Source organism: Nannospalax galili, unplaced genomic scaffold (assembly GCF_000622305.1).
Source record: "Nannospalax galili isolate Female #2095 unplaced genomic scaffold, S.galili_v1.0 scaffold768, whole genome shotgun sequence".
Lineage (NCBI taxonomy): Eukaryota > Metazoa > Chordata > Mammalia > Rodentia > Spalacidae > Nannospalax > Nannospalax galili.
The window spans coordinates 7841613-7856812 of NW_008360317.1; the positions used below are offsets into that span (position 1 = coordinate 7841613).

The 15200-nt window shown below is 46.9% G+C and overlaps 1 protein-coding gene across 1 annotated transcript; it reads left to right on the plus strand.

Moving 5' to 3' along the window:
* The first annotated feature begins 2340 nt into the window (after positions 1-2340).
* Urad (ureidoimidazoline (2-oxo-4-hydroxy-4-carboxy-5-) decarboxylase) lies at positions 2341-12281 on the plus strand. The gene is given in 3 exon segments (XM_008825083.1): positions 2341-2515; positions 11955-12189; positions 12191-12281. Coding segments are annotated over 3 exon segments (501 nt in total).
* Positions 12282-15200: the final 2919 nt, after the last annotated feature.

Consider the following 15200-nt stretch of genomic DNA (forward strand, 5'->3'; position numbering starts at 1 on the left):
TGGGCCAGTGAGATGGTTCAGTGGGTAAAACACACACACACACACACACACACACACACACACACACACACACACACGCGTGCGCACACACACACACAATATAGCTAAATAAACTATGTAGTCCTGGTTGGCCTGGAACTTGCTATATAAACCACATTATCTTGGAACTCACAGAGGTCTGCCTGCTTCTACCTCCCCAGAGGTAGAGCTGGGATTAAAGGCCTATATCACTACACCCAGCAAATAAATCTAATTTTAAAACATTTTTAAGGGCTGGAGAGATGGTTCAGGGGTTAAGAGCATTGGCTGCTCTTGCAGAAGACCTGGGTTCAATTCCCAGCACCCACATGACAGCTAACAACTGTCTGTAACTCCAGTACCAGGGGATCCAGCACTCTCTTCTGAAGTCTGCAGGCACTGCATGACACAGGTGCACTTACGTGCATGGAGGCAATACATTTATGCACATAAATTAAAATAAAAATAATAAAAATTTTCTTTAAAAAAAATTTTTAAGCAAATTTCCTCAGCTTAGGAAAAAAAAAATCTGTCAGTGGCTCAGTAGTTACAATAAGACCCCTGCTGGGGACCAAGTCTACAGGCAAAATCCTTGTTGCTGGCTAAGTAAGCACTTTTACCACTGCCTTCTCAGACTATAAGGGCCAGGCTAAGTAACCTGAATGCAACGCAAATGCAAATGTGTACACTTTTGGAAATATGTTTGTATTTTTAGTTCTAAGGAGAAATAATTGTAATTTATTTTAAAACTTTTACCTTGCTGTTTGTTTGTTTGTTTGTTTATGGTACTGAGACTTGAACCCACACATGCTAAGGCAAACTATCACTAAACCATGGCCCCAGCCCCTCTTACTTTTTCTTGAAGCCACCTTCTACATTCGTTTTGAGTTGTGCAGACATGGGAGACATTAGGGTGGGAATTCTAATCTACATGTTCAAGTGGCCAACTCATTCATCCTGCAGTGAATTCAGTGCATGGCTGCCATGGCCACAGTGCCAAGCTCCCAAGATAGAGCAGCAACAAGATACATAGTCCATAGATTCATTAAATAGTCAGGACTGAGAGATTATAAGCAAATAAGTAAATATAATCCTCAAGGTGATTTCAGAGAAGCATAGATACATTCAAGAAGAGAACAGCCACAATGGGGCAGAACCCTTGAGATGCTTTATCTTGTTTCATGAGTACTTTTAAAAATATGTATTAATTTTATTATTTTTATTGATTTTTAATTTTTAATTTTGTTTATTTATTTATTTATATATTTATTTAGGTGTATGCGTGTATTGCTGCATGTAGGTAAGTGCGCCCGTGTTGTGCAATGCCCGAGGAGGTCAGAAGAGGCTGTCAGATCCCCTGGGACTGGAGTTACTGACAGTTGTTAGCTGTCATGTGGGTGCTAGGATTCGAACCCGGGTCTATCTGCAAGAACAACCAGTGTTCTTAATGGCTGAGCCATCTCTCTAGCCCCAATTTTTAAATTTTGTTTTATGAGATTTTTTTGCATGCATATAAATGTATCTGTATATGCAATACCCGTGGTCAGAAGAGAGCGTTGGATCCCCTAGAACTAGAGTTACAGATGGTTGTTAACCACCACATGGGTGCTGGGACCCGAACCTAGGACCTCTGCAAGAGCAGCTCTTAAACCACTGTGCCATCTATCTAGCCCCATATAAATATTTATCAAGTACCTGCTGTGTCAAGTACTCAGGGTTCAGAGAAAGAATGAAACACAGTGCCTGCCCTCCAGAGCAACAACAATGACATGAGAAATCAACTTCCAAGGAGGTTGACCTGTGACCTGCTTGAGTTATCAGGAAAAGCCTCCTGATATAATGACACTAGAATGCTAATGATACCAAGAGCCTATCTGGTGAACTATAGCCCCTGATGGCTTTGATTATAGGATTGAGTTGGTTGGAAACATTCACTATGCAGAGGTCTCTGTTCTCTTGGTCATGACCGTGAGCTTGGGTGGGACATAGCTCAGTGGTAGAGTACTTGTCTAGCTTTGTGTGAGGCCCTGGGTTCTGTTTCCAGCACACATATTTTGTCCCCATCCCCCAACAAAACCCTTAAACCTGTGTTTACTCATTGCGCAAACACTCTGGAGCTACTCCTCCCAGAGGCATTTAAAGCATGCTCAGTTGGTGTTGCATTTAAAGCATGCTCAGTTGGTGTTGCATAAAACAAGCTCGAGTTTTCAGCAAATCCAACCCTCTGAGCAAGAGTTAGTGCCACTCACTCACTCACTCACTCACTCACTCACTCATCTAAAGCAAAATGGGCACCCCACTGCCTCCAGTCAAATACCAGCAATGGACATAGAGAAGGTCAATGCCATGGATTTTGGAGAATTTGTGGATGTGTTTGGGAATGTCATTGAGAGATGTCCTCTGATTGCAGCTGCAGTCTGGTCCCAGTGTCTGTTCTCTGACTTGGAAGATTTAGGAAAGCACTTTTTTGCCTTTATTGATGCTCTTCCAAGGTTAGGTAAGGCTTAAGGATCATGCAGTCTGCAAAATGATTGCCAGTATCACATCAAAGTACTTTTAGATTATTTTAGTCTAGTTGCTTAAACTTGATATATTTATTTAGCTGGTGTTATTGGAAGGTTCAGTAAACATCCTCAGCATAAGTTCAGTGCTTGCAAGGTGTTAGGTTCTAAGTAGACTACAGAGCAGATGGGGTGAGGTAATATGGCTGTTGAACATTAGAGGTTCAAGGTCATGAGGGGGAATGGGGTAAAGGCCTCAGTGAATTAGAGGCTGAAGGTCAGCTGAAGGCCACCTCCTCTCAGTCACCCAATGTCCACTTTGGCAATACCCTGGATGCAAGAGTGGAGGCAGCAATGTATCAAAACATCCCAGCAGCCCAGAAGGGAGTACAAAATACTAACATGTTTATAAGAAAGAGCCAGTTTGGACTAGACAAAGTGAATTCATTCAGATATGAGATTTCTAGGGGAAAGAAGAGAGACTAAAGGACACCCTCTGGAGAAAGGGAGCAAACTGACGTCTTCGAGGGAGAGAAAGAATTGAATTATTTCTGGCCTGGGATGGGAAGAAGGGGTGGAAGTCTAGGCTGAAGGCACAGTATGCTGCCCCACTTCAAAGGCTACCCCAGAGTCTAAGAAGAAGCCTGATGTGCTCTGCCCTCAGGGAACGAGAACAAAGTGCCGCTTACCCCTGAGACCTTCCCCAGATTTCAGGCAGGGAGGGAGGTGTCACCAAGGAGCCGACACACAGAGCTGCCTTCAGTACAGCAGTGGCATCCCGGATGGCTTCCAACGCTCCCATGAACATCTGCAAATGAGGAGCTTGTTTATAAGAACAGAGGGTAATGTGATAAAAATCGAACTGAAACTGGGCATGGTGGTTCAGGTTTGTAATCCCAGTACTTAGAAGGCTGAAGCAGGAGGATCACCATGAGTTCCAGGCTGGCCTGGTTTATAGTGAGACCCTGTCTTAATAAACAAATAACAAGCAAGCAAGCAAACACCAAACTGACAGAAATACTAGGTGTATATTGACACTCACACATTTTTCAGCATTTCTCCAAAGCACAGAGGTGAAGGATACTGACAGATGTCGAGTCCCCTCTGACCTGTGACTCACAGAACAACCTAGCCCAGCTTGAACAAGGTCACCCTAGTTTTTCAGCTCAAAGCCTGTGAGTGAACTGAAGAGGCAAGAGTCCATGGGAGCCCTAGAATCTATAGGAGCCTAAGCTCACACCTAACAGGAACGAGAAAGCAGAATCAGAGCCTCTTCAGCCGTGGGCAGAGCTTTCTTTAACAGGTTATACCACATGTGTGTGAGTGTGTGTGTATGTGTGTGTGTGAGAGAGAGAGAGACAGACAGACAGACAGACAGAGACAGAAACAGAGAGACAGAGAGAGATAGAGAGCATGTGTTTGGTTGTTTTTGTTTTTTGATACATGGTCTCACTATGTAGCAGTGGCTGGCCTGGAATTCACTATAGACTAGGCTGCCTTGTACTCACAGATACCTGCCTGCCTCTGCCTTTCAAGGCAGAGGGATTGAAAGTGCGCACCACCATGCCTGTCCTGTCCAGGGACTTTGAATCAGAATCTCCTCAGTGGTGGGCAAAGCTGTCTTTAATGGGGTTACATAATGTGTGTGTGTGTGTGTGTGTGTGTGTATCAAACCCAGGGCCTTTCTTACATTAGGCAGGCACTCTACCACTGAACTACATTCTCAGCCCTTGCATGTTTTTTCCTACAAAGGAGAAAAATGAGGAAATCCCAGTGTCTCAGTGCCCAAACTGGTGGTGAAGCTGGGGAAGGAATTATCTGAAAGAGAAAGTTAGGATAACATAAATAATTTAAATGTATTATTTATTGATCTGTCTATTCAACAAACATCTATTTTGGGTTTATTTCTCTGTACTTGGAGCTTGAATATAAAATGAAATGTGTCTGTTTCTATCTTCTTTCCCATCAACACTTGCCTCAGTCCATTTGACCAGGGTTCTGGTTAAGAACAAGTCTAGTCCTGGTCTTGAGCATGTGGATGCCGGGGAGGACAGGGTCCTGGCTTCTACTTCTGAGACTTCTTTCTGTTCCTCTCCTCTTTGAACAACCCTGTCTGCTGGCCAGATGGCTTACTCAGCAGACTATTCCAACTATTTCTCTTTTCGAGACAGGGTCTCATGTAGTGCAGGTTGGCCAAGAACCCACTATGTTGTTAAGGATGACCTTGAGCTCTTGATCCACCTCTTTCCCAGTGCTAGGATTTTAGCATCACCATGTCCAGTTTATGTGGTGCTGGGGACTGAAGCCAGGGCTTCATTCCTGCTAGGTAAACACTGTGCTAACAGGGGCTCCACCCCAGCTCTGGATTTTAGGACTTAATAGAGGTTTGCTGAAGGCATAAATGAGCATACTCCAGCTTGCCTAGGACTCAGAAGGCTGAGGGAGCTGGGTGTGGTGGCGCACACATTTAATCTCAGCACTTGGGAGTCAGAGGCAGGTGGATCTCTGTGAGTTTGGTCTTTTTGAGACAGGGTCTCCCTGTAGCCCCAGCTGTCCTGGAACTCACTATGTAGACCAGGTTGGCCTTGAACTCACAGAGATCCACCTGTCTCTGCCTCCCGAGAGCTGGAATTAAAGACATGCACCACCATGCCCAGCTTAATTTTTATTTCTAAAAAATATCAAATCAAATGGGGCTTGCCACATAGCCTAGTTTTTGCCTTTGGGCATTAAGGAAGAAATTGGGTAATAGAATATTTGCACCTTAGATCTAGAAGGGACTTTAGGGGGTTAATGGGACATGGGGCTCTTCCTGGGGAAGGATTTGTTTGGATTGTCTAAGAAAACTCTGCTTTTCACAGAAAACTGAAAATTGGATTTTTAGAGTAAGGAAGGGTGACCTTCCATTTAGGTTTGCCATGATGGTGACTGGCCAGTAGGTGGCAGGGCAGGATTACTATTGGGCATCCAGCTCTTCCTGATTCGGTGTCATCCCCAGCCAGTTTTCACAAAGGGTTCGTTCAGTAATGGCTTTGGTAACCAAAAGAAGGTTGAAATAACACACACAAGCTCCTGAACTAATGCAGTACTGAGCTGTTAAAAGACAAAGAGTGGGCTGGGGAAATGTTCCATTGAGCTACATCCCCAGAGCCAGTACGTGCAAGGCTCTGGGTTTCATTTGTACCTACGCTCCCAAATCAACAACAAGAAAACACCCCCCTCTTCTCTCTGTCTCTCCTTCTGTTTCTTTCTGTGTGACAGTGGCTCTCTCTTTGTCTCTCTGTGTCTATGTCTCTCTGTGTCTTTTTGTCTCTTTGTCAGTGTTTCTCTGTCATCTGCCTGTCTGTGTGGTGGGGACCAAACCCACAGTCTCCTGCTGGCTGTGGTCTACAGCTGAGTTACATCAACCGTTCCCATCTTGTGGCATTTCAGAATTATAATAATGCCTTAATCTAATATTAACATTTGCCAGAAAACATACTTATCAACTTGAATACTAATACTTCTTTTGTAATACAGATTATAAGGTCCCCCCCCCCCAGAGCTGAGGACTGAACCCAGGACCTTGCGCTTGCTAGGCAAGTGCTCTACCACTGAGCTAAATCTCCAACCCCTATGGAGTTACAGGCGGCTTTTAAGCCCCTATGTGGGTGCTGGGAACAGAATCCACGTGCTGGCTAACAACTCCTTAACTCCAGTTCCAGGGGATCTTTTGGCATTGCATGCATGTGATACACTTATACACATGTAGGCAAAACACTCATGCACATAAAATAAAAATAACTGGGCTGGAGAGATGGCTCAGTGGTTAAGAACACTGGTTGTTCTTGCAGAAGACCTGGGTTCGAATCCCAGCACCCACATGGCAGCTAACAACTGTCTATAACTCCAATTCTAGGGAAAGCCAAAGCCTTCTTCTGACCACTGAGACCATTGCACAACATGGGTGTACTTACATACATGTAGGCAATACACTCATACACACAAAATAACAATAATAAATAAAATATTTTTTAAACAAAAAAACTCTGAAGGGTGTGAAGGAAGCAGCCATATTTGAGGATAAGCTCACTCAAGAAATGGAAACTGAGACCAGAATGAACTTAACATTTGGGGGACACAGACAGACCAAGGTGACTGGAGAACAGCAAAGAGAGGGGAAAGGTGGGAAAAAAGGAACAGGCAAGGGTCAGATCATGCAAAGCTTTTTTTATATAATAAAAGGTTTGCAGACTAGGGATGTAGCTCCATAGTAGAGCATTGCTTAGAATTCATGAAGCCCTGTGCTCCAACCCCAGCATGTGTGTATGTGTGTGTGTGTGTGTGTGTGTGTGTGTGTGTGTGTGTCTTTGCAATACTAATACATTGTGTGCAGTTTTTTAAAAGGTTGAGTAGGGGCTACATCAGACACAAGGAGATGAGGTCATCTGAGAAGGGGCTATTGCAGTAGTAAAAGTGAGAGATCAGGTTATCTGGACTGTGGTTAGGGCATCAGAGGTGAAGAGAAGCCTCTGAATTCTTGGTGTAGATGCAGGAGCTAAAATCAACAGAATTTGGGCATATGGATTTGCTGGGGGAAGATTTTTAAAAAGACAAAGAATATTAAAGATAACTCCTAAAAATAGTTAGCCTGAACAACTGACTGGGTGTGGTACAATTTTGGGGGGTGATGATGAAGACATAGAAGTGAGAGGTGAGGCGAATGGGAACTTGTTAGTTCTGGAATGCCTAAAAACCACCCAATTAAAGACGATGAGCGCTCTACTGGATCATGAAAAAGGAACTCAAGCTATGGTCTAACTCCCTAAACCCTAAGAACTAACTAGATCTGGGTATCATGGAAGAAATGGTAGTAGTTAAAGCTGGATTACTGTATGTGCTTAACATGCAGGAGGTTTGGAGTGCCATCCCTGGCATCAAAAACATTAAAATAAAATAAGGGTTGGAGAGAAGGCTCAGTGGTTAAGAGCCTTGGCTGCTCTTGCAGAGGACCCAGGTTTGATTCCCAGCACCCACATGGCAGCTAACAACTATCTGTAACGCCAGTTCCAGAGGATCCAACACCCTCTTCTGACCTCCATGAGCATTGCACCACATGGGTGCACTTTCATGCATGCAGGCAATACATTCGTATGCATAAAATAAAAATAAATAAAAATTTAAAAATAAATAAAAATAACAATAAATCAAAAAATTTTAATAAAATAAAATGGAATGAGAGGACCAGGATGTAGCTGAGTTGATAGAGTGCTTGTCTAGCATGCATTGATTCCCAGCATGCCATATAATACAGGTCTGGTAGTGCATGCCTGTAACCCCAGCACTTAGAAGGTGGAGACAGAAGGCTCAGTTCAAGGTCATCCTCAGCTATATCAGTCATCTTCAGCTACATATTGAGTTTGAGGCCAACCTACCTCAGAAAATGCTTTTTTTAACAAAATAAAAACATTGGATGAGAAAACTTCGTGCATCTTTGTGAATGGAGGAAGAAAAAGATGTGAGTCCTGAGGCCTCAGGGTACTTCAGTGTTACTAATCTGGCTGAACCAGACAAAAATAGGTGAGTGGGGAGAGAGGGTCAAGAGCCAGCTTCCCTCAGGGTCAGAGGGAAAGGGATGGGCCCTTAGCCATTGAGCTCAGGATAGACGGCTGTCATATTGACCTTGATGAGCACAGATTGGTTGGTAGGTATGGCAGAGGCTTGGTAGAGTCAACCTGGAGAAGTGAGAAAGTTGGCAGTTTAGAAGTGAGAAGGAGAGCTGGACATGGTGGCGCACAACTTAGGTCCTAGCACTAGGGAGGCAGAGGCAAGTGGGTCTCTGTGAGTTGGAGGCCAGCCTGGTCTACACAGTGAGGTCCAGGCACCAGCTGGATCTACAGGGAGACCCTGTCTCAAAAAGAAACAAAAAAAGAAAAACAAAAAACAAAAAAGCGAGCATAGAGAAATAAGGACAATGAGGAATTTAAGGGAGGCTTTAATTCTGCCTATGGGATGAGTGATTCTGCAGCTTGTTGGCACAGGGATAGGGATACAGAGGATGGGAAGATAAATGCATATTTGCAGAAGCAAAGTCTGAGAAGTAAAGAGCACAAGTGGGCTCAGAAAACAAAAAGCAAAACACAAAACAAAGAAACAAAGCAAAGCCTGGGGTGGTGGTACACACCTGCAATTCCAGCTCTTGGGAGAATCAGGAGTTCAAGGCCAGCATTGGCTAGGTAAGACACCATCTCCAAAAAGAACACTGATAAAGGGACTGGTCCTTTTTTTTTTTTTTTTTAATGCATCTGAACATTTTTGTCTGCATGTATGTAAGTGCACAATGTGCATGCAACACCCACAGAGGCCAGAAAAGAGCATCAGATCCTGTAGAACTAAAGTTACCCATGGTTGTTAGCCACCTTCTGGGTGCTGGAAACTGAACCCTGGTCCCCTGTAAGAGCAGCCAGTGCTCTTATCCACCAAGTCACCTCTTTAATTGAAGAGAGAGATCATCTGTTGTGCCAAGAGTGGAACACACTACTGGGTAAAGACACAGGGAGGTAGGTGGACCACAATACAGGCTGTGGGCAATTGCCTACTGTTCAGTGGCCACTTCTCCTGTGGAGCCATAAGAATTGGCTCTGCCAGAAATTCTTCTATGTGCAGACATCTGCATCCTGTGTTCCCAGCAAATAACACGGATCTACCCTACATCTCTAGACATGACACCAAATAACACAGTTTGAAAGTTCAGAATTTAAGTGAGCTGTTCTGAGACCCATGAGGGGCATGAGATTGCCCAGAGTTGGGTAGACTCAAGAATGCAGGCTGCCTACCCACAATCTCCAACCTCCCACTAGGATTTACGTCTGCAATTGGGGCACCTTGGAGATAGAATATTGGTGGGAGTTGGTGAGGGTCCTTGCTGTGCACTTGTAGGCAGGTGGGTGCCATCCCCTGCAGTACCCAAGGAATTTGGAGAGGTGGAGGTGGGGTCTTTGGCTGGGCAAACCAGCTCTTTTTCTTCTGAATACAGTATCATTCCACATCTTTTTCTTGTTATGTGCTGCTGAAGGATGTGTGTGTGTGTGTGTGTGTGTGTGTGTGTGTGTGCTTCAGTTCCTCTGTTTTAGCGACTTTTCTTTTGCCCTTTGCTCTGCCCTATTCCAGGCCTCTTTCCTCTTTTCTCTTCCCCCTTCGGTCCTCCCGGCAAGAGTGGAAAACACATCTCAGTCCTAGGCAAACATTAACCCAGGCGAAGATTTCAAGAGGGGAGATAAACCCTAGGAGGAGTGAGAAGTGAGGGGCAAGGGCAAGAAGGTCTGGGGGGAGGTTCCGCAGCCCTCAGCCCTCTCCTGGTCCCGGAGCGAGCGCCTGCTCCAGGAACCTGGTGAGGGCTAGTTGAGAGGACAGACCTCCCACTCTTGAGCACGCCACCAATAACTACTTCAGTGGCAGCTTGGGCTGGTCCCTGAGGGCGCTGTAAAGCAATTGGAGCCAAGAAGCTGCTCTGAAACTCAGAGCGGGAGAGGAGTTAGGGGTGAGCGCTGATCTGTAGTTAGGGCAAAGGTGCCAGACTCACCGTTCCTCCTCTGCAGCCGCCATGCCGGTCTGCCTATCCCAGGACTGGGTGGACAAGGGGCACAGCGAGGCACAGTCAAGGAGTCCAGGGCTGGGGCCGCTGCTTCCCCAGGTGGGGAATTTAACATTCAGATTTTCGCACTACAAAGATAGGCTGCAGGGCGTAGGAGAGAAGTGCTCCTGATTCAGCAGCCTGGATGTGGGGTACCCACGGGAGGGATTCAAAAACAATGGTGTTGAAAGGATGGGATCGGTAACCTGAATTTCATTTTGTACTTCCCTTAATTTTGCAGGGACAGGCAACTCACTAAAAAGGTCTGGGTTTGAGAGTGGAGGGTCAGGTGGGCTCAGAGACCTGGGGGGAGATCACCTAAGGATTTCTGGGCCCCTCCACTGAATTCCCTTTTATTTATTTTTAAAAAGATCCTTTTATTTATACATGTATGTGGAGGGGGTTCCCAAGAAAAAGGTGTGCAGCTGGAGTTTCAGAGGGGTGAGCCCCCCACACGTGGTTACTGGGAACCAAACATGGGTCTTCTGCAAGAGCAGGGAATGCTCTTAACTGATGAACCATCTCTCCTGTCCCAGTCACTGAATATTATCAAGAACATTTCTGGACACTGGTCATGAGATAGTTGGCATGGGCCATCCTGACACTTGGGGAGAAACTAAGTTTGAGGAAGAAGAGGCTGCACCAAATTTAAAGAGGGCTTTCTCTTCACAGGTATTGAGAAGTAATTTGATAAAGGATGCTTTGCTATCCATAGGCTACAGAACCTCACACCTATTCCCAGTTACACACTGTGGTTCAGTTTCTCTGGGCTTACTACTAATATGGACTGCTTTATATTTACTCCGTTTTAGGCTCTGGGCTATAGGAAAATAAATTGTCACTAATCCTCACCACTCGGTCAGTTAAGTATCACTGCCCTGGTTTTACTGATTCTGTTGGCCATATCTGAGATCTTGTCTAACCCCAGAATTCCAATTCTCTGTTAGAGAGCTAAGCGAAGTGACCTTTCAAGACTGGGAATCCGCTGGGTTCCGGTTTAGGGCCTATGTGTGAGAGAAGCTCTCTTCCAAGCAAACCGTATTCTCTGTGCGCTCTTTGGGATCTGTAGATAGAGAACCCGCACAGCATAACCAGGGCAGAGAGGGTGGGCAAATTTTTCGCTTAAAAAAAAAATAACAAAAAGAAACAAGCATTCAAGGGTGGAGGAATTCCGGTGGAAATGGGTTTCTTTGCAGTTAATCCGCGAGGCTCTTAGGATGTTTTATTCCAGAAACCCAGAACTCACACTTAGGGTCACAAAATCCTGGGCATTTATTTGCCAAGCCCCGTGGATGTTATCCCCTGGACCCACCCCGCCTCTGCTTTTTCTCCTTTGGGACAGAACTAAACCCATTCCAGGATTTTTTCAGGAAGTCTTCAGGCCCTCACGTCCGGCCCCTTTCAACATCAAAGCCCCCCTGAGAGCAAAGGACTTTGAAAAGATAGGAGAAGCCCAGGCCCCTTATCGCTCCCCAGCTCTCGCCGAGCAGGTCGTAAATTCCCAGCCTCGGCGGCTGCCCTTTCTCTCTTCCACTCCTCCATCCTCAGACTAAAAGAACAAACCTGTCACTCCCGCTCCGCCCCCAGGTCCTGGTCGCCACCGAGCGTGGCTAGGACAGAGGGGAGCGACTTGTTAGAAGTCAGGGCGCAGTGGACGCCCCTGCCTCAGGGACACAGCTACCTGGGGGACCCTGCTTGGCCTTCTCAGCCTCCTTCAGGGCGGGTGGGATCCGCGGCCAGATCTGCGGCCTGCGACCCCACAGAGCGTGCTGCTGGCGGCCGGGAGGTCCCGCGCGGTAACCCTTGTCCGTGCTTCTCCATAGGCCAGGAGGGGATCCTGCGCTGCCACCCAGACCTGGCGGGCCGGGAGCTGCAGCCGGGTGCGCTCACCGCGGAGTCGCAGCGGGAGCATAGCGGCGCCGGCCTCACCAGCCTGGGCAACCCGGAGCGGCTGCGGCTGGCGGAGCTCAACGAGTAGTACTGCGCGCGCTTCGGCTTCACGTTCGTGCTGGCGGCGCGCCTCAGCAAACGTGCCGCCGTCCCCAGAGAGCTGGCTGCTCTGCCAGCCAGAGTCTGAGCTGCGCACTGCCCTGCGCGAAGTGAAAAAGATCGGCCACCTGCGCCTTGCGGATCTGACGGCCAGGCTCTGATGGCCGCGCAGGCTGGAGACCCGGACGCCGGAGGGATGCGCGCTGGCGGCGACCTGGCGCAGTACATTGTGCGCAGGAGGCTGGCTCAGGCCTGGACTGGCATCCGCAAACGCACACAAAAGAAGTGGAGAATTGATGCAATCACAAGAGTAATGAGTCCTTTGTCCACACACGCATGCGTTGCCAAAATATCTGTCAAATTCTAGAGTTTAGCGCATTGCTCCCTATTTATCCAGTTCGCAGCTTCAATTCTCCACTCTCCTTGCGGCCAGCCGACACCACAGCCTAGGCGGATTCCAGCTCTTTTCGGCTTCCCCACCCCTCTTGCTAAACCCGAGCTGAAAAGTAAACCGTGCAGAAAAGGGGGTCTTTCTTCCACTGCAGTCTTTCTGCTTGTTTTTCTTCTCCCACCTCATTTGATGCACCTGATATTTACATATGAGCAGAAGCGACACCTACTGAAGCTAAAGCTGGAAAATCAAAGCGCTGGCTTTGGTCCTGGCGGCCAACTGGGGAGGGGGGCGGACTCATTCTCAGCGTGGGGGAGACACCCCGCGGTGTGTGTGTGTGTGTGTGTGTGTGTGTGTAAAACGCTGAAAGGTCCTGAAGGTCAGGAGCCAGTGGTCCCCTCGCGCCTCCTGAAGGTCAGCCCTTGGTGTATTAGACTGCTTTTGAAAGCCATCAGTTATTAAAATTCTCCTTGGGCAGTGCTGGGTGTTGTGAAGCACCCATAGTGTTGATAAAAGACGGAGAAATGGTATCTACAGACATCCTTCCAGGTAGAGTATGTCAGACTTGGGAAGCTTGTGAACCTGCAGATCCAGAGCTAGCCAGCCTGCACCGGGGGCCACTAGAGAAGGAACATGCAGGCAGCAGAATCTCTCTCTCTCTCTCTCTCTCTCTCTCTCTCTCTCTCTCTCTCCTCTTCTCTTCTCTTCTCTTTCTCCCCCCCCCCAGAGTACTGCCTGGGCTTCTCGGCAAAGAAGCAGCAACCACTTCCCCAACACAGGTGGGAAGCAGAGGCAGAGTTAGCCATTTTGAAAACAAGGACTCCCATTACTTATACCCCTTCTAGAGGATTTAGCTGCAGCAGTGAAAATAAACAAGACAAAATACTCTCTCCCCTTTTTCTATAAAGAGCTGTGCCATGGCATTTTTTATTCTGGGACTGATGGTCCACAGAAATAACCCCCTCCTGGAGTTCTCTACTAGAGAAATCTCTTTCCTCTTCTGCCACTTGAGAATGTTCCCTGTGCAGTGAGGGCAAGTGAAACTGGTGATAGGGGAGTGGGTCCTTGAAACCTGCTGCAACCAGTATCCTAGCCCTGAGCCACCCTGTGGTAGGAGCACCAGGTATCTACTGAGGCCCAAGTCTCTCTCTCTCTCTCTCTCTCTCTCTCTCTCTCTCTCTCTCTCTCTCTCTCATCATAGGCCAGGTCTAAGACTCAAAACATTCTGCTCAGCCCTGGGGTGAATTCAACTCTTAGATAAATGGGACTTGAAATGCAGAATCCACCCTCTTTATGTAAATTTGCCAAGCCTAAGATGTAGAGAATCCACCAGAACAAGATTCCCAGCGCTATTTTTAGAAGTATACATGCGATTTCCCCGATTTCGGACTCTCAGGAACGACCTGGTATCTCCCATTACATAATTACATTTCAACAGTTAAGAGTTTGTCCGGGAAACCCTTTACATCTGCGGGAAAAGGCACGGGTGGGGTCGTCCCTGGAGTCCCTTTGGAAGCAGGTGGAGGTGAGGGGAACAGAAAAGACTGAGCGAAGACTCTGAGACATCTGAACACTGGCACCCACGAAGGTCAGCGCCTGCCGCGACCGCTGGACGCGGGTGCGGGTCTGGGGAAGGCTGTGGTAACAACCACCGGTGGCCCTTACTAGGGAGCGGAGCGAAGCTGCGGAAATGGTTTTGCACATGGTCGGATGGCTGGTGGCTGCGGAGAACTGGTTAAGCAGTTTTCTTGGGCCATATTTTGGCTCCCACAATCGCAAGCCCCGGGTTTCTGCGGCTCTTCTTTGTCCGACACTTTCTCTATGGTGCGCAGGATGCGGGAGATAAGCCCCAACCAAATGGGGTGACAGGGCGCTCGCCCAGCGCGCCCAGCAAACATCAGGAGGCGCAGAAGTAGTTGATCTGCGCTAAAATGAACAATTAATGTTTTACTTACGAATTCATCAAGAGAAAAAGAACGAAATGTAAAGAACCCATGATAACGCCAAGAATTGAAGGATGGGGTGTTCACTTCCGTCTACAATGGGTCAACCCATCTAAGCACAGACACTTGGGGAGGGGGTTGCTTCGCTCCTCACTTCTCCCATCTTCACGGCCCCTAACAAATAAACACCCAAGCACAGCAGGAGAATTCTCCTGTGAAGGGACTGCATTAGGCTCAGCCTGGAATTCAGGAGCCCCGAATCTGAGCTTGTCACTCATGTTTGTAACTGGGGGACTGAATGGGACTTTAAAAAATTTAACTGGAAAAAGACGTTCCACTTTTAATAAGACACTATTATTTGAAGAATGGAGGGGCTGGAGTCACATACTAATTCTATTCATTACCTTTATCCGTTTTTTTTAAAAAAAGTACATGTTTCTAAGCTGAGCCAGGGATTATCCAATTCAAAAACAGAGATCCTTTTTCAGAAAGTGTTAACTATCAGACAAAAACAGATGGAGAATTTCACTGTCCGATGGAGAAGAATCTAGATCGAATTTATGAAAATTTCATTCAGTACAGAAAGACTGCAGTTAGCAGGTACTTGTGAAGAAAAAAAAAATATATATATATATGAAAGGTGGTGGGGATGGCAGCAACTGTAGAACCTGATTATTGTGGTTTTATTCTGGGTAGAGGGTGGGGAGTTCTGATCATGAGCTGAATCATGGTAGTTGGTTTTGTAT